Raw genomic sequence first — 18,621 nt, forward strand, 5'->3', positions numbered from 1 at the left:
TAGAAAATATTAGCTTTTATTAAAACTTTAAAATTTTATTACAAGTTATTACTACTATTTGTTATTTCTTGTTACTTCTATTAAAAATAAAAAATAACTCAAAATATTTTTTGTACTATAAAACAATTTCATTTTTTAAAATTATTAATTAATAATTAGAAATTTGAAAATAGGTTATAAAAAATAATAGTAGTACATAATTAGTACAATAAATAGAATAATACAAAAGTTAGTTATATATTACAGTAAAATCTACCTATAACAAGTTCATAGTGAAATTTGCTTGCCAAGTCTTCACATTTTTAGTCTTAACCCAATGCCTATTTTTTACATAATGAATTTGCCTACCATATATACTATTCTAGTCTTCAATATTTTAACAAAATTATGGTACCTTTTTTAATTATAATGTTACTTTGTAAATTAAAATCAAATAATTTTTAATATTCATATTTTATCCTTAGCTGGCAATATTCTAAGTAAAAATTTTCTTGTTCTGTACTTTACCAGATGTAATAAGTTGTCTTGAACTTTTCTAAGTGTAATAACTTGTCCTATAATTTTCCAGATTTATAATCTTAATATTATTTCTCTTGCTTGCATTTTTCCATGTAATCCATGTTTTTTCTAGGCTATGCTATTATGCTAATTAATAATATGTCAAATAGCAGTGTTGTTGATAATTTTTTCCTTACCTCAATGATGCCGGTGACATATATTAAAAGTCCCCTTATAGAACTATTTAATAAAAAAGTATATTGTCACCCTCAAATTTGAGAAACAAACACTCATAACTATTTTCTTTTAAAACTTTATTGCATGAGAGTGACACCATGAAATTCCTTGAATTGAGCTCTATCATTTAAGCTTAATTAAAATACAGCTTGTTTTTGAAATAAAAAAAAGTTAATAATACTTAAATCCAATTTTTTGGCTTACTTATATCTTTTTTCGTGATATTTTACCTCACAGCTTTCTTGATACAAATTTTTGATGCGTGGGACCAAAACTATAAATTTCTTCATGCTTTCTTCTATCACTGAAGCTAAGATAAATATATTTTGCTTTTAAAACAAAAAGTTATTTAGATCTAAACTTGATTAGTGGTGTTACTTACTCTCTGATAATGTTGCTACAAATTTTGATGTAAACTTTTTTCTACTGGATCAAATCTCAATTTGTTTATGCCAAAATGTAGCTCGGGATCAGTCCTTTTCAAAAATGAGTGGATTGGAGTAATGTGAAATTAAGCGCTTTGCTGAAGAAGGCAAAACATCAAAACACTGGTCTGTAAAGTGAAACCATGATCTCAAAATCATGAGTGCAACACCTTAACCACTAGGCTGTGCATCTTCACTGATCATGAACTTAGCATCCAATAATTTATACCTAATGAATGCCACACATCCAAACAACTGCTGAAATGAAGAAAATTAGATATAAAGTAATAAAAGTGAGTTAAAAAGACACTGAAATTGATTTTTCTACTTTTCCTTTTTTTTCTTTCTTTTAACCAGGTTGGAAGTTTCTGTTTATCAGAACCAGGAGCTGGTTCCGATGCTTTTGCTTTGAAAACATCAGCTGTGAAACAAGGCGACTACTATATTATTAATGGCAGTAAGATGTGGATTACGAATGCTGAACATGCTGGTGTGTTTTTAGTGATGGCAAATGTCAATCCTGAAGCAGTAAGTATCTTTGTTTTGGTTAAATCGTTAGACAGCATTGAGGTCAAGGTTCTGTTGGATTTATTCCCATATCTCCCTCGATACAGATCTCTCTACAAATCAGTTACTCTCATCTAACAAAAAGATATTATACACAGTATCTATTTTGGTGCTTTGTAACTTGGTACTCAGATGACATCAAGATTGACTGCTTAGAGTAGGATATTAATTCAGTCACTCTTTCTCAGCAAAAATTGTTTTTATCAAATAAAATTATTATTATTATTTGGTCCGTCTTTACTTTCTGAGTTTAAATTCCACCGAGGTCTACTTTGCCTTTCCTTTCAGGGTCGATAAAATAAGTACCAGTTGAGCACTGGGGTCGGTGTAATCAACTTACCCCTTCTCCTGAAATTGCTGGTCTTATACCAAAATTTGGAACCATTATTATCGTCATCGTCGTCAACAGAAAGACATGAGAGGGAAAAAAATGGATATATGTATGTATGTATATGTGTATATATGTATATATATATATATATATATATATATATCATGGCCATTGCCAGTACGCCTGACTGGCCTTCGTGCCGGTGGCACGTAAAAGCACCCACTACACTCTCTGAGTGGTTGGTGTTAGGAAGGGCATCCAGCTGTAGAAACTCTGCCAAATCAGATTGGAGCCTGGTGTAGCCATCTGGTTTCACCAGTCTTCAGTCAAATCGTCCAACCCATGCTAGCATGGAAAGTGGACGTCAAACGACGATGATGATGATATACATACATACATACATACAGAGAGAGAGAAAGTCAATAGATGAGATCCAGAGAATCTCACTATAGTAGACCCTTAATAGTACTCAAGTGATTTGAACTTACACTCCAATATCTTTACCAGGTACCAAGTCTGCAGAGTAAAGAGTGGCTCTAAGAGGAATCTAGGGTGAGCTGATAGGGAGACAATTGTGCAAATAAACAAATAAAACTGCTTGGGTTTGATATACAAAATATATATGTATGCATGTATATGTATTTTGTATATTAAACCCAAGCAGTTTTGTTTGTTTATTCACATAATTATTCTCTCTCGCTCTCTCTCTCTCTGTACACACACACACACACACACACACACATATATATATATATATATATACTTACTGTCAAGTCTACATCATTGATCTTGGTCTCTCTGATAGCCTCTATCACCCAATATTACTCCCCTTCCCTCTTTGTCACTCACATTACATTCACCTGTCTATTGCACAAACCACTGTTATCCATGTCTCTCTTTCAACCATGCCTATTGCTCATCTTTCAATTAATCCCTCCTCTCCTCAGTTTTCACTGTACTTTGCTTCCTGTGTGGCTGTGGATTGCAGTAGATCTTTTCTGATCACCACACATTGCTTCCATCAATATTCACTTGTTACACATTAGTTTATCACATAAGCACAAGATCATAAATAGGTGGGAAGATAGAATTTAATTAACCTGGATATGTATAAATAGTACTGTTATATGGACTGTTAGATTTGTTTGTTGTTCGTCTGAAGTCCTATATTAAAATATATTTTGTCTGAGGTCCTTGTTTCGTTGTTGTTTTGAGTGACTGTCGAGGTTGAATGTTATTGGGATATATATGGCGAGGAAGACATTCTTGTTTCTTGATAACTAACATTCGGTGAGTGAGTTCTTTGTTTATAGTTAATAAATAAATGTGATAACTAAGTTGTACAACTCGTGTTTTCTCTGCAAGTTCCCGAGAGGTATACAAGTACTTTATCAAATCCAATATCAGATGAAATAATAGAATTTTATATTTTTGTATGTCTTAAAATGTCTCTCTTTAAAAAATATTTCATGATATTTTCAGGGTTATCGAGGTATCACATGCTTTATAGTTGAAAAAGACACTGAAGGGTTAACAGTGGCCAAAAAAGAAGACAAATTAGGAATCCGAGCATCCAGCACTTGTATGGTTCATTTTGATAATGTAAAGGTAAAGTGAGACATATTGAATGATTGATTATTGTGATTGAAAAGTCATCTAGAAAAACACTGTCTGATCTTTGGTACTGACATAACAGAAAGAATATCATTAACCTGAGACAATATACCTAATTCAAAGGAGATGCTTACAAATAGAAAATTAACTCAATTAAAGGGTGTGATTAAAACCTGTTACACCAAATTTAAAGGCTGAATTATGATAGTGTGTCTACCAGTTTTCACTGTATAAGTGAGGAATTGCTTAGAACTGATTGTTCTGATTTTTTTCCTTCTGTCAGTGTCATCACAGCCTTTCAGCACCTCAGAATTAACCAAATAAATACTTGTAAAATATCTGGGTAAATAATTGGAAAACTGGCCTACATTCAAGTTGTAAATTGATTCTTCTGATTCTATATTAATCTTCATCAAGTGATTGACTGGCCACTTGTCATAGTCCCACTCAATTACAGCTAATCAAAGCTACCTAGCTAAAATAGAAATTACAACCCTGTCAGTTGGCACAGCTTGAAGAATCTGTCTTGCATTTCTTTCCTACAACATTCTAACCACATGTCTGTTGTACCTGAGCTGTGACCTCTCAATGCAAAGATGTAGCAGCTCAACCTGGAGAGATTTCCCTGATCTTCAAACTATAAACCCAGTCAAGCAACATTACTCTAGAGATCCTTTGGAGGAACTCCATTTTGGATGCTTGTAGATGCATTTCCTAGGTTTATAATAATATGGAAAACATTGAGGAGTAAGGAAAAAGAACAGACTAAAGCTACAAGCCAGATGAAAATGTTAATTAGCAATTGAGTTGCTAACAGTGTGGATTTGAATCCAATTCATTCTAATTCAAATAGTTAAATAGTTATTCTTGTGGACTGTTTGCAAAACAAGTTCCTGCTGTAGTTGAAAATTAGTGTTAAAAGGTGCAGGTTGTTTGAAGACAGCAGAACAATGTTTATACCACAAGTTGCTTAAGAAAAGTAGATTATAGTTTCTCTGAACTATTATTAAATAAGTATTAAGACATACACCAGCATGGGAGTCTCCACACCATTGCTCAACCTACTAGAAATATATAAACCAAATCACATCTTGCTATCTTATACAGGAAGGGCACATTAGATGATTAATCCAAGATGCACTATTTCTGTATATGGGTTGATCACATTTGGAATGTCTAGACCGTATAAGTTTGCTTGATCAGAGCTGATTTGTTGTGGCTAATCAACTACTAAACCTTAATTGAGCCAACAAGAGATCCACTATGCAGCTGCTTGAACTATTAAAAATAGTTCAAGAAATCTCTTTGAAATTTTACCTTACTGTCTTAGAAAAGAAGGATACATTATATAATGTAATTCCAGATTAGTTATGCTTTAAAGGAAGTTCATAGCTGAAGGTTCTTTGATCACACATCCACTCAGATTATGGTTAACCTGGGGCTAAATCAACTACTAAAATGTAAGGTTTAATCCTCTAGCATTCAGATTACTCTGTCAAATGTAATGCTTATTTATTCACAGTGTTTTGAATCAATCATGCATTATCTGTAGCTCTGAGATTTTGAAGTTATGATTATTTATTTTTAGAATGACATTTCAGAGTAGGTGTGAGAGGTTGGATCTGGCCAGTTTGAAGATAAAACAGGTAGAATGTTTGGGCCAGATATGGTTGGTTTAAATGCTAAAGAGTTAAACATTTTAGTTATGAACAATTCTTAATCTGTTTTAATTTTTAGGTACCAGAAGAAAACATACTTGGAACTATTGGCCATGGTTATAAATATGCTATAGGTATTCTTAATGAAGGAAGAATTGCCATTGGATCTCAGGTTTGTACTAAATTTAAGAAATTTTTTGAAAAACTTTTCTCTTTCTTTTTTTGGTTCCAGAATTGTAAGTTGTGTCTGAAGAAATGTGATAGCTTAGTGATTATATAATGAGCTACTATATTTTCCAGCATACCTGTCAGTTTTCAGACCAAACTTTACAGTTAAAAAAGACAACTTTACACTAAAACAGCAAGCAAAATATTAAATTAGGGACCTACAGTAGTATATTAAGGGTACGTGAAAATTTTTTGCATTAGATGTATCTATTGTAAGAAACAGCAAGATTTCTTTCTCTAATATCTTACGAAGTTCAACCAACACAAGTTAATGTATGAAAAGCAAAATAGTAATTTTGAAAGAAGTATTTATAAAATTAGGTTTTAAACATCGAGTGGCTGTGGGGGGTCCACCAGGATAAAACAGGAATCAAAGGGGGTTCAGAGACGAAAAATGATTGAGAACCACTGCACCAAGGCAACTTTTGTAGGCCAAAAGTTCCATGTGAAATGCAGCAGGATTTGGTAAGATAATGGTGATATTTGCAGGTTTACACTATGTACTACAGTGACTTGTATGCTGACATGTTGTTGGCACTCGGTCACTTACGACCTCGAGGGTTCCAGTTGATCCGATCAACGGAACAGCCTGCTCGTGAAATTAATGTGCAAGTGGCTGAGCACTCCACAGACACATGTACCCTTAACACAGTTCTCGGGGATATTCAGCGTGACACAGTGTGACAAGGCTGGTCCTTTGAATTACAGGCACAACAGAAACAGGAAGAAAGAGTGAGAGAAAATTGTGGTGAAAGAGTACAGCAGGGTCCACCACCATTCCCTGCCGGAGCCTCGTGGAGCTTTAGGTGTTTTCGCTCAATAAGCACTCACAACGCCCGGTCTGGGAATCGAAACCGCAATCCTATGACCACGAGTTCACTGCCCTAACCACTGGGCTATTGCGCCTCCACATGCTGACATGTATGCTGGTACTAACCATCACACTTTTCAAATACGAGTCAGGTTTTACATGCAGTGTACTTCTGCAAATGTCATTAGTATAGTGTTTTTTTTTGTTTGTTTCTTTTTTAATTTAATTTTTTTTACTGGTTTTAGTTATTAGACTGTGGCCATACTGGAGTATCACTTTCAGGTGTTTTCAATCATTTTGGACCTCATCAGACCTTTTATTTCTCTGGCTAAGAAATTTCATTTCATTAATCAGTACAGATGTGACTGTGTGGTCGAGAAGCTTGCTTCCCAACCACATGATTTTGAATTTAGTCCCACTACATAGCACCTTTGGCAAGCATCTTCTATTATAGCCCCAATCTGACTAAAGCCATACAAGTGAATTTGGTGGATGGAAACTGAAAGAAGCTCATTGTGTGTGTGTTTGTGTGCATGTGTATGTACACATACACACACTTTTAAGACAGTGACACTCATACAAGTGATATGTGTGTGTGCTAGTGTCTCCTTGCCTTGACAGTGCATTGTAGTCGTAAACAAGTGTCACTGTCATACAAATGGTGTCCTTCATTTCCAGTCTTCCATGAAATGTCTAGCCCTAGGGAAATATCACCTCCTTACTTGAAAACAGGAAGGGCATCTGACCATAGAAAATCTGCTCTAACAAATTCTGTCTGGCCCATGCAAGCATGGAAAAGTGGATGTTAAAATGATGATGCTGATGATGATGATGATGATGATAGGATTTTTTTTTTTAATTAGGTTGGCAAAACTAGCTGAAGGTTTAGAATTTTAAAGCACCAAAGGATTTGTCTCTTTATGTAAAAATTATTCTATTTATTCTGTATAATATGAGTGGGTGCTGTTCCTGGCTTTAAGGGTAACATGAAACGCCCGACTTTCTGAGTTCTTTTACAGGACTTACAAAAATTGAAGCACAGCTGCAATAAGTTTGTGAATCTGAAAGGGGAATAATATGTTGAATAAAATCATAATTAACTGATCCTCCTGTATCTTCTTTTACCCAAAGCCAGGAATTTTTTTAGTATGTATATATAAGTAATGTGATGTAATGAAATATAGGGAATCTATATATCTGTCTATCTATCTATCTGTAAGTATATAAAACCTATAATCCTATGTATTTTGTTCAAGATGATTGGTCTGGCAACTGGTTGTCTAGCTCACACTATTGATTATGTTATGCAACGAAAGCAATTTGGACAAAGTATATGGAATTTCCAGGTCAGTGAGATTTCTTCCTTTTTCTTTTTGACTATTTCCTTATATTTACAATGTTGTGGCTGTAATAACACAGTGACCAGCTCTTAAGGAACTACTTCATGATTTTTATTTTGCTAATAGTGAAAGCATGACTGTGTGGTTAAGAAGTTTACTTCCCAATCACATGGTTTCAGGTTCAGTCCCACTACGTGGCTACTTGGGTGAATGTCTTTTATAGCTCAGGGTCGGCTAAAGCTTTGTAAGTGGATTTGGTACATGGTCACTAGAAGAAGCTTGTTGTGTGTGTGTGTGTGTGTATATATATATATATATATATATATATATATATATATATATGAAGACCTGGGATGAGGTGGTGAAGCAATACCTTCGAATATTAGGCCTCACCAAGGCAATGACTAGTGACCGAGACCTTTGGAAATATGCTGTGCATGAGAAGACCTGGCAAGCCAAGTGAGACCATAACCCATGGCCTTTGCCAGAGGTGTAACCAGCCCACTTATGCTGTCTGGCTTCCATGACGGTGGCATGTTAATAGCACCATTTGAGCGTCATCGTTACCAGCGCTGCCTTACTGGCACGTGAAAAAACATTCGAGCAAGGTCGTTGCCAGTGCTGCTGGACTGGCTCCTGTGCAGGTGGCAATTAAAAAACACCATTTGAGCGTGGCTGTTGCCAGTACCGCCTGACTGGCCCTTGTGCCTGTGGCACGTAAAAGCACCCACTACATTCTCGGAGTGGTTGGCGTTAGTAAGGGCATCGAGCTGTAGAAACTCTGCCATATCAGATTGGAGCCTGGTGCAGCCATCTAGTTCGCCAGTCATCAGTCAAATCGTCCAACCCATGCTAGCATGGAAAGCGGACATTAAACGATGATGATATATATATATATATAGTGGCGTAATTCGAAGGCTAATACAATGCATACCGCATTGTTACCAGCGATGTGTAACGACATCTGATAGTCTGGTTAGTCATGTGATACACGTGGTGGTGGGGTTGGTGGGTACAAACACAAAGGCATGCACACAATCTCATATACACAATGGGCTTCCACACATTTATCAAATTCACTTGTCAAAAGTACTGTGCAGTGGGACGGAACTTAAAACTATATGGTTGCAAACTGAGCTTAATATCGTATTAGAAATTAAGGCAATGAGTTGGCAGAATTCTTAGCATGCTTGACAAAAATCATCATCATATTATATACCCAGGCCTATTCCCCATTTTTTTTTTAGGAGTGGGTAGCTACAAGACACACATCAAGCATTCCATTCATTTCCCAGCTCAAAGGGCTGAGCCCCGTTCTATGTTTGGGTCAAGGCATAGAACGCAACCCCCAATATCAGTAGCGGGGGCCTGACAGCATATGCTGGTTTACCCCTGCCACATCATGCTGGTTTCGTACCCTTTTGAGCAACATCAAAAATTCACTCATCTGTCCACAAAGCCTCTCCAAGCTTTCCTATCATTTATAAACTCTCTTGCCTCTCTCACTCCAACACCTCTAACCACCAAAGCTTTCCTCACTCCATCCATCCACCCAAACCGAGGTCTGCCTCTCGTTCTACTGCTTACCACTTCTGCCTTCACTACCCTCCTTACATTCCGCTCCTCATCCATCCTCTCCATGTGGCCAAACCATCTCAACATTCGTCTATCCAATTTGGTTGTTAGTTTTTCTCTCATTCCTGCTCGTCTTCACACCTTCTCATTCCTCATCCTGTCCATCCATGTCACACCAACCACAGCCCTCAGATATCTCATCTCAAACACATCCAGTCGCCTTTTTTCCGCCTCTCTCAACCCCCACGTCTCTGCACCATCTAACATTGTCGGCACAATCACGCCCTCACACACACCTCTTTTCGCTTTCATACTCAACCTTTTATCTCTCAGCATACCTTTCACAACTCCAAGTATCTTTACTCCCCTCCCTCACTCCGTATCCCACCTCCTCACCCCCCCCCCCCATCCATTGTCACATGTGACCCCAGATACTTAAAATACCCACCTCCTCTAACACCTCACCATTTATACTCACATCCATCCTATCAGCCATTCTATCTATCGAACAATTCATCACCTTTGTCTTAGCTACATTCACTTTCAGTTTCCTCCTCTCACACATTCTTCCAAACTCTACCATCAGTCTCCTCAGTTGCTCTTCCAAATCCACCATCAGTGCTGTATCATCAGCAAACAACAACTGACTCACCTGCCATTTCTCTCCATTTTCTCCTACCATTTGGGCTCCCTTACCAAGGGTTCTAGCATTTACCTCTCTCACCACACCATCCATTTATAAATTAAACAGCCATGGAGACTTAACCCCACCTTCATATCAAACCACTCACTCACTTCACCACCCACCCTAACACACACCCTACTTACTCTTTAAAAACTCTGAACAATCTCCATACAACTGCAACACCTGCCACATTGCATCCCTATCCACTTGGTCACATGCCAGGCAAAATATTCAGTGGTATTTCATCTGTCTTTACGTTTCAGTGCTGGATTCAAATTTTGCCAGAGTCGGCTTTGCCTTTCGTCCTTTCATAGTTGATAAAATAAATACCAGTTGAACACTGGAATCAATTTAATCAATGTAGCTCCTCTCCTGAAATTATTGGTCTTATGCCAAAATTTGAAACCAATATTGTGTTAGATATCAATATCAGTGTTTTGATTATTCTTTACCAAATTCTTTTAACTGTTTGCTATTTTATGTCTTATTTCAGTCCATGCAGCACCAAATATCCCGCGTTGCTATGCAGATTGAAGCTGCTCGACTCCTTGTTTACAATGCTGCCAGAATGAAGGAAGCTGGTCTCCCTATTATGAAGGAAGCAGCTATGGCAAAGTTGTTTGCATCTGAGGTTAAAAAAGCAATTATTTATTGAATAACTTTATATCATCTGGTTCCATTCTTTTTTCTGTTTCTCTGAGTCAAGTAATTTTACAAATTTGGAAATTCACTGGTGTTAGATGTTTTACTAGCATCAATCAATCAACTATGAAGTAAGACAAAAGAACTAACTTGTCAGGCAAATAATTAGAAATAAGCAAGTGGAATAGAATACCTTGCCTAATAATGCAGTTCTGTTATTTTATCAATTCATTACTTATGTCCTCATTTGTGAAAGTGCATGGCCTAGTGCAGTGGTTTTTTAGAGACACAACCCACTATTTATGACACCAGTTTATGGCGACCCATTTAACTCTACTGGGTCAAAACATTAATGAAAGAAACAAAAATTTATATCAGATTACATTTTCATTGAGGCCTGTGAGAAGGCCTCATTTATATTAAATGTGAAACAAAATGTTTTATAACTGTTTAAATGTCTCCATACCCTATGGGCAGGTATTAACTCTAATACAAAACCTCGAAGCAGTAACTGTTATCAGCTCGATCAGTGTTGTACTGCGCCTAGTTAAAGTTCTCTATAAATAGGTAAAAACAGACTTTTCCTTTTTACGATTACGTACGAATAAATAACTTGAGAAAATGACCACCTCTGATTTGTTAAGTTCGGGAAAAAAGCCTACTGCTTGATAAAACAACCAGTCTGGTATTGAAAACATGTGTCTTGAACTATCTCGACAGACAGCAGTTAATCAAAGCTAATGCGTAATTTTATAACTTTTTGCAACCCACTAGGATTCCGTTCGCGACCCACTGATGGGTCGCGACTCATAGTTTAGGAACCACTGGCCTAGTGGTTAGGCTGTTGTACTCACGAGTGCTATATCATGGGTTTGATTCCCAGACTGGGTGGTGCATTGTGTTCTTGAGCAAACCACTTCATTTCACATTGCTATAATCCCCCTTTTAGATCAGCAGGGAATGTTGGCCCGCTTGCCTAGCCAGTGGAGTAGCGTTATTCAAAGATTAAAAACAATGCAAAGTACATTTTGACCCGTGATGTGTAACAACATCTAATAGTTTATAGGCGTAGGAGTGGTTGTGTGGTAAGTAGCTTGCTTACCAACCACATGGTGTGTATATGTTTGTGTGTCTGTGTTTGTGGTCCCCATAATTTAGCAGTTCGGCAAAAGAGACCGCTAGAATAAGTACTAGGCTTCCAAAGAAGAAGTCCTGGGGTCGATTTGCTCGACTAGAGGTGGTGCTCCAGCATGGCCACAGTCAAATGACTGAAACAAGTAAAAGAGTCTATTTGGTCACATGATTAGTTATGCCCTAACAATTTAACCATCAAACCTATTTTAGATGTTTAAGTATCTATAAATAAAATACCTGCTTGTTGATGTATTAGGATTCACATGATTTAACTTGGACTAGAGCACACAAGAGGGAGTTTGTAGTTTTTCAACTTGCTAGAAATAGCAGCCAAATTCCCCTCAAGCCACATTCCACCATCTTAAAAAGTGAAGGATTCAGTCTGTTTAATAGTCTTGATGCACTGTTTGAAACTAAGATAGGGTGCTTTGACCTGAAATGCTTTTAATTAGAGGTGTTATCAGTCAAGGTTGATCTGGAGTTAGACAACAACTGGGGATTGAATTTAAGGAGAAAGATAAAAACATGTATAGAGAAAAAATAATTAATCTTTGTTATGTTTAGTCATGCATTGAGGTGGTTTTGTGTTGTTACTAACTATGCTGTATGTAAGTGTGATTGTATATATGTGTAACTCTTATTATAATTATCTCACTTTATCTAATACACTTTGTTCAGATTTTGGTCATCAACACTTCAGACATTGCTATTGCACTGTATAACTTAAAATACTGTTTCACTTCTTCGACAGTACAAATAAGTATTTGTCACAAGCCATTCAGAAAGCCTTTATGTGGTCGATCGACACGCTAGAAATAGCAGCCAGCTCTCCTTCAAACCATACTTCATCTAAAAAAAAAGGGAAGAACACATATATATTGGATCATTTTAATCTTAGATATACTCCTACCCCTAAAAAGGTGGGATGGTCATGACTGGAATTTTTTTTGGTCATAGATGAGAGATGAGAGTGAAACTTAAGAAAGAAGCTTCACTTTTCCCAGGTTATCTAAACATCCCTGAGGCTTGACAGGAGGTGAAGAAGATAATTCTAAGAAATGTGCATAGAGAACATTATATTTATAAAAATATGCATCTTTAAGTCCTATAAAATTTTGTATTTTTAGAATTTGTAACTCTATCCAGTGAAGGAGCATGGCTCAGTGATTAGAGCATTGGGCTCACACTCATGAGGTAGTGAGTTCGATTCCTGAACTTGGTTGTGTGTTGTGTTCTTGAGCAAGACACTTTATTTCACGTTGCTCCAGTTCACTCAGCTGTAGAAATGAGTTGTGACATCACTGGTGCCAAGCTGTATCAGCCTTTGCCTTTCCTTTGGATAACATTGGTGGTGTGGAGAGGAGAGGTTGGTATGCATGGGCAACTGCTGGTCTTCCATAAACAATCTTGCCCAGAGTTGTGTCTCAGAGAGTAACTTTCTAGGTGCAATCCCATGGCCATTCATGACCGAAGGGGTTCTTTAACTCTATACAGTTTGTGGAAGTCAAAACCTGTTACATGCAGTCAGTTTGTATGTGGTTGAAGTATTTTGGTTGTTTTGCTTTTACTCTGCTTTTTGTTTCCTAACTGGAATTTTTTAAAATCTTTTTTTTGTTTCTAGGCAGCAACAGAAACTACATCAAAGTGTATAGAGTGGATGGGTGGAGTTGGTTTTACAAAAGACTACCCTATTGAAAAATATTTCAGAGATTGCAAAATTGGTGTGTATCTTGTGACTTATTTTATAGTATAAAATATTTTCACTCCAACTCTATTCACTTTTCATAAACTAAAATTACCAGTATTAGAATATGCTAGAGATTATTTCAATTTTCAAGTACTTGATGGTTGAGAAATATCTATCTCCATCGACAAGATGCCAGTTTGACAAGTTTCTTTTTATTGATAGGAAAATACTGTATGCTAACAAGATTCTTCAGCTGTCTCTCCTTGCTGTGTCTAAAAAAAGAAATAATGCTTGAATATGAGATATCCTCACTTTTCAATTGAAAAACAAAAATATTTTGGCTTAGCATGAATATATGCAAATATTTATTACATTCCAAAATATAGTTAGGCTGAACTCGTCATAAAGCAGATACCATCATAAATGATAGCTAGACTACAGTGGAGAAGGCAAGCCACTGGATTTGATTAAAAAGAGATGATGAGCAATGGCTAGAAGAATATTGAGTGAAACCTAGTAACCAATTAATCTGGCAAATGGGGCCTCATCTCAGTAAATTGGGGTGCACAATAATATAATTGAGAGGAAGGCTCAAAACAGCGTGCATTCTCCTCTCATGACCAACATAAGTTTGTTTGCATCTGGTATGCAGAGCTTTCAACTGGTAGCACTTGCATCTCCAAGTTGTTTGCAGTATATATATATATATATATATATATACACACACACCAAATTGAGCTGTACCTTTTAGTATTTAATTATCACTTAATATTGTTTTTTTCTGCAGGTACTATTTATGAAGGAACGTCAAATATTCAACTGAACACTATAGCCAAATGCCTTGCAACTGAATACCAATCGTAAGAACCAAGAAACTTTCTTTAGTTCAATCTCACCAAGAAACTGCAGTTTTTGAATCAACTATTTTCTCTCACTTGAGTTACACCACTTGGTTTTAATTTAGAAACTATATGTCTACAACGATAAAACAGAAATGGGTTGTAACCATTAAAAAAAAACAATCTATTTAAATCTACACATCTCAAAAGAAGTCTCTTGTGGAAGTGAGAAACAAACCAGTTTGTTAAATTATAAATGAGACTAGTAATGATGTTTCTTCAGTGGTTGCTACTTGTTCACTGTTACATATTGTAGAGCATTGAACCTCATAGTTTTGTTCCTAGGTGTTCTGAGTTCAAACCTTGCAGCCTTCTGTGTAGCAGTAACATGCCAGATCAAAAATATATAAAAAAGTATATATCAGATCCCTGTAAAAAAATTCACTTATGTTTAATAATGGTATATTTACAGGTTAGGTGGAAGAAACTGCAAAATGTTAAGACTAAGATATTTATTATTTAATGTTTTGAACTCAATTCCAGCTGAAATTAATGTTAACTTTCATCTCTCCTACTCCGAGTCTTTGAAGCAATTTAATAATATGCTGCAGTCAGTTCCTACTAAAAAACTAGACCTGTGATGAATCAAATTCAATCAATGCAATATAAATTAGAATTTCTTAATTCCAATTGATAGGAAAATAAAGTTGTGTACGTTTGTTACTCTTGAATATATATATTTTTTGCAATTACCACAAGAATGGTCAGCCTTGTAAAATAAATAAAATTTACTCCAACAACATTAGATACTTCTTGACTCATTTATTGTGCATATGTGTGTAGTTATATGATGAACTTTATCATTATTTTAACACCTACACCTACTTTTCTATGCTTTCATGGGTCAAACAGAATTTGTTGAGGCAGATTTTCTACAGCTAGATGCCCATTTGTCAGTTTGGGAACAGCTGCAGTAGCCAGAATGAGAAACTGTCCAATAGAGCAAGAGACTTCACTGAATGCCTTAGCACTACAAAAACAAAGATTGAGACTTGGTTGAAATGTTCCATTATTCTTCAAAGACTTGTGACAGATTCAAAACCGAACTGACAAATTGCCAAGTAAAAGCCACAGCTTTTCATGTGATTAGCCAATTAACTGACCAATCAACATCGAGCCATCACATGATGTATCCTTCAAGAACCTTCTACAATGTCTCCTAATGAGGCTTATAAGTAGGTATGCTTTGGGAATCATATTTCAGTTTGCAGACAATCACCACCATGCAAGCAACATCCTCACTTTGCTACATTTAACAGTTGCTCTAACGATTCCTTACTCAACTAAGTAGACAGCAGTTACAATTTTGCAGTCACGAACCTAGCATGGTATTTTCTCTTGTTGTGACAGTATATTCGTGGAGGCGCAATGGCCCAGTGGTTAGGGCAGCGAACTCGCGGTCATAGGATCGCGGTTTCGATTCCCAGACCGGGCGTTGTGAGTGTTTATTGAGCGAAAAACAACTAAAGCTCCACGAGGCTCCAGCAGGGGATGGTGGCGAACCCTGCTGTACTCTTTCACCACAACTTTCTCTTTCTTCCTGTTTCTGTTGTGCCTGTAATTCAAAGGGTCAGCCTTGTCACACTGTGTCACGCTGAATATCCCAGAGAACTACGTTGTGGAGTGCTCAGCCATTTGCACGTTAATTTCAGAAGCAGGCTGTTCCGTTGATCGGATCAACTGGAAGCCTCGACATCGTAAGCGACGGCGTGCCAACAAAAAAGAAAAAAAGACAGTATATTCACAAAGCCTACTTAACCAACTATTTTGTAATGGCTACAGAATTGTCCTTCAAACTTTGTTGTATTTTTAATTCAAGGCCAATGGGGAAACTACTTTGTGTGGTGAATAAAGTTCTGTTAATTGTTCACGAGTGTTGTACATCATTATTTGCAACCAAAACCCAACTCCACCACCAGTATCTCACATCTTTCATTAATGCCATACCCTTGTGATAATTGCTGACAAAGCCAACAAACAGCTATTGTGACAGGCTTAATTATAGAATTCTCAGAATGGTAGTTGCAATATTTTATCGTTACATCACAAGTATGAAATATATCCATATTCGCTTCACATTCTTCCCTCTGTTCTCAGATAGGGAGTTGAATAATACAAATACAGACATTTGTATCAATCGTTATATAACTAGCAATTTTATTCTAGAAAGAGAGGCTGATCTATTTAAAAAAAGGGGTTTAAGTTAGATGCTTGGAACAGAAGTATGAAATTAAAAGGAGTGGTGACTTATGTCATCTGATAATTAGACTGAAATAGAATAATGTGCTTGTCTTCTACTCTAGCCCTAGGTTGACTAGAGCCCTGTAAGTGGACATGGTAGACAGAAAAAAAAAAAAAGAAAGGCGGTGAGCTGGCAGAGCCGTTAGCACGCCGGGTGAAATGCTTAGCGGCATTTCGTCTGCCGTTATGTTCTGAGTTCAAATACCACTGAGGTCGACTTTGCCTTTCATCCTTTCGGGGTCAATAAATTAAGTACCAGTTATGCACTGGGGTCGATGTAATTGACTTAATCCCTTTGTCTGTCCTGGTTTGTCCCTTCTATGTTTAGCCCCTTGTGGGCAATAAAGAAATAAGAAACTGAAAGAAGACCATCGTGTGTGTGTGTGTGTGTATTGTCCTGTTTTGATATCACATGACAGTTATAAATGACTAATTCATTTCCAATATTTCAAGAGAACATGTCTGGCTATGGGAAAATATTACTTTGCTTGGAAACAAGTAATAGTTACTTACAGGAAAGACACCTGGTTGTAGAAAATCTGACTAATTAAACTCCATCTGAACCATGAAAGCATAGAAAAGTGAACATTAAAACAATGATGATTTCTTTTAGTGAAGTCTCTTGGTTGGGTGTTCTCCATTTGGAATTAAGCTTGTGCCACAAATTGATGTTCCTACATATTTTCAAATGCAGAACACTGTCAAAGGACTTTTACTGAGTGAAATTCTTTTGAAGAAAGTACCAGAATGAAAGTACTGTACACACAAGAATAAGACATCCAATGACAATCAGAGGAGAAACTGATCAATCCAATGTAAATCTAAGTATTGTAATTTTTTTTTTTTTTCCATTTCTCAGAGAAATTAACTGTACTGTACAAGAGAAAACTTAGTTGTAAATGAGTGTCACTGTCACACAAGCAGTGTTATTTATTTCCAATGACAACCAGCTGTAGAAAACCTGCCTCAAACTCAATTTAACCCATGGCTGTTAAAATGATGATGATGATGATAACCCATTTTATATATTTAATTCTGATCTCCAATTCAACAAATTACTGGCATTACATGTATTTCCTCTCATAAAATTAGATAAAAACAGAAGACAGAACATATGGAAATGAAATAAATTGAATTATTTCATGCACCAAGATGATTTATTTTCTTTATAGATTACAGCAAAACTTTAAATGAGACACTGTCTTAAGAGACATTTACAACATTATTATTATTATTATTATTATGCACCTTGAAATCCTGCAGGAGTTTACATCCTAGAATGAAGTTGGAAAGTTAGTCAACCTGGAGGCCAGGTCATCTGGCGGTTGGCAAGCAAGTGGACGTGGATGTAATAAACTGATTGGCCTCCATTCTTACCATCGTTGATTACCAGACGAAAACCGTTTCCATCAGTTTCAGTTTCAGCAAGTTTCTTGGCAACAATTAGAAGATGGCCCAAAATCTGATTGAAACAAAAAAAGAGAACAAATAAGAACCAACAATTAGAACTAAAAAGCAAATATTCTTTTCTTTTTACATGTTTTCTTTCTTTTATTCTTTTACTCGTTTCAGTCATTTGACTGTGGCCATACTGGAGCACTGTTTTAAAGGGTTTTCAGTTGAACAAATTGACCTCAGAACTTATTCTTTGTAAGCCCAGAACTATCAGTCCCTTTTGCCAAACTGCTAAATCGCAGGGATGTAAACACATGAACATCAATTGTCAAGCTATGGTGGGGGGACAAAGACACACACACACACAGATATCATCATCATCGTTTAACGTCCGCTTTCCATGCTAGCATGGGTTGGACGATTTGACTGAGGACTGGTGAAACCGGATGGCAACACCAGGCTCCAATCTAATTTGGCAGAGTTTCTACAGCTGGATGCCCTTCCTAACGCCAACCACTCAGAGAGTGTAGTGGGTGCTTTTACATGTCACCCGCACGAAAACGGCCACGCTCGAAATGGTATCTTTTATGTGCCACCCGCACAAGCCAGTCCAGGGGCACTGGCAACGATCTTACTTGGCTTGCCGGGTCTTCT

The 18,621-nt window shown here is 36.7% G+C and overlaps 2 protein-coding genes across 2 annotated transcripts in view; one reads left to right on the forward strand and one right to left on the reverse strand.

The window, feature by feature from the left end:
• Positions 1 to 15,076, forward strand: part of LOC106881672 (short/branched chain specific acyl-CoA dehydrogenase, mitochondrial) — a 16,030-nt gene extending 954 nt beyond the window's left edge. Inside the window, exons 2-8 of the mRNA XM_014932138.2 lie at positions 1,518 to 1,688; positions 3,541 to 3,666; positions 5,410 to 5,502; positions 7,626 to 7,715; positions 10,463 to 10,600; positions 13,367 to 13,466; positions 14,220 to 15,076. Coding sequence (XP_014787624.1) covers positions 1,518 to 1,688; positions 3,541 to 3,666; positions 5,410 to 5,502; positions 7,626 to 7,715; positions 10,463 to 10,600; positions 13,367 to 13,466; positions 14,220 to 14,296 — 795 coding nt within the window. The 3' untranslated portion in view covers positions 14,297 to 15,076. The remainder of the gene's footprint in view (positions 1 to 1,517; positions 1,689 to 3,540; positions 3,667 to 5,409; positions 5,503 to 7,625; positions 7,716 to 10,462; positions 10,601 to 13,366; positions 13,467 to 14,219) is intronic.
• A 2,609-nt stretch (positions 15,077 to 17,685) lies between these two features.
• Positions 17,686 to 18,621, reverse strand: part of LOC106881674 (uncharacterized HIT-like protein Synpcc7942_1390) — a 9,225-nt gene continuing 8,289 nt past the window's right edge. Inside the window, exon 3 of the mRNA XM_014932141.2 lies at positions 17,686 to 18,034. Coding sequence (XP_014787627.1) covers positions 17,870 to 18,034 — 165 coding nt within the window. The 3' untranslated portion in view covers positions 17,686 to 17,869. The remainder of the gene's footprint in view (positions 18,035 to 18,621) is intronic.

This window comes from Octopus bimaculoides, chromosome 14 (genome assembly GCF_001194135.2).
Source record: "Octopus bimaculoides isolate UCB-OBI-ISO-001 chromosome 14, ASM119413v2, whole genome shotgun sequence".
NCBI classification, from domain to species: Eukaryota; Metazoa; Mollusca; class Cephalopoda; order Octopoda; family Octopodidae; genus Octopus; species Octopus bimaculoides.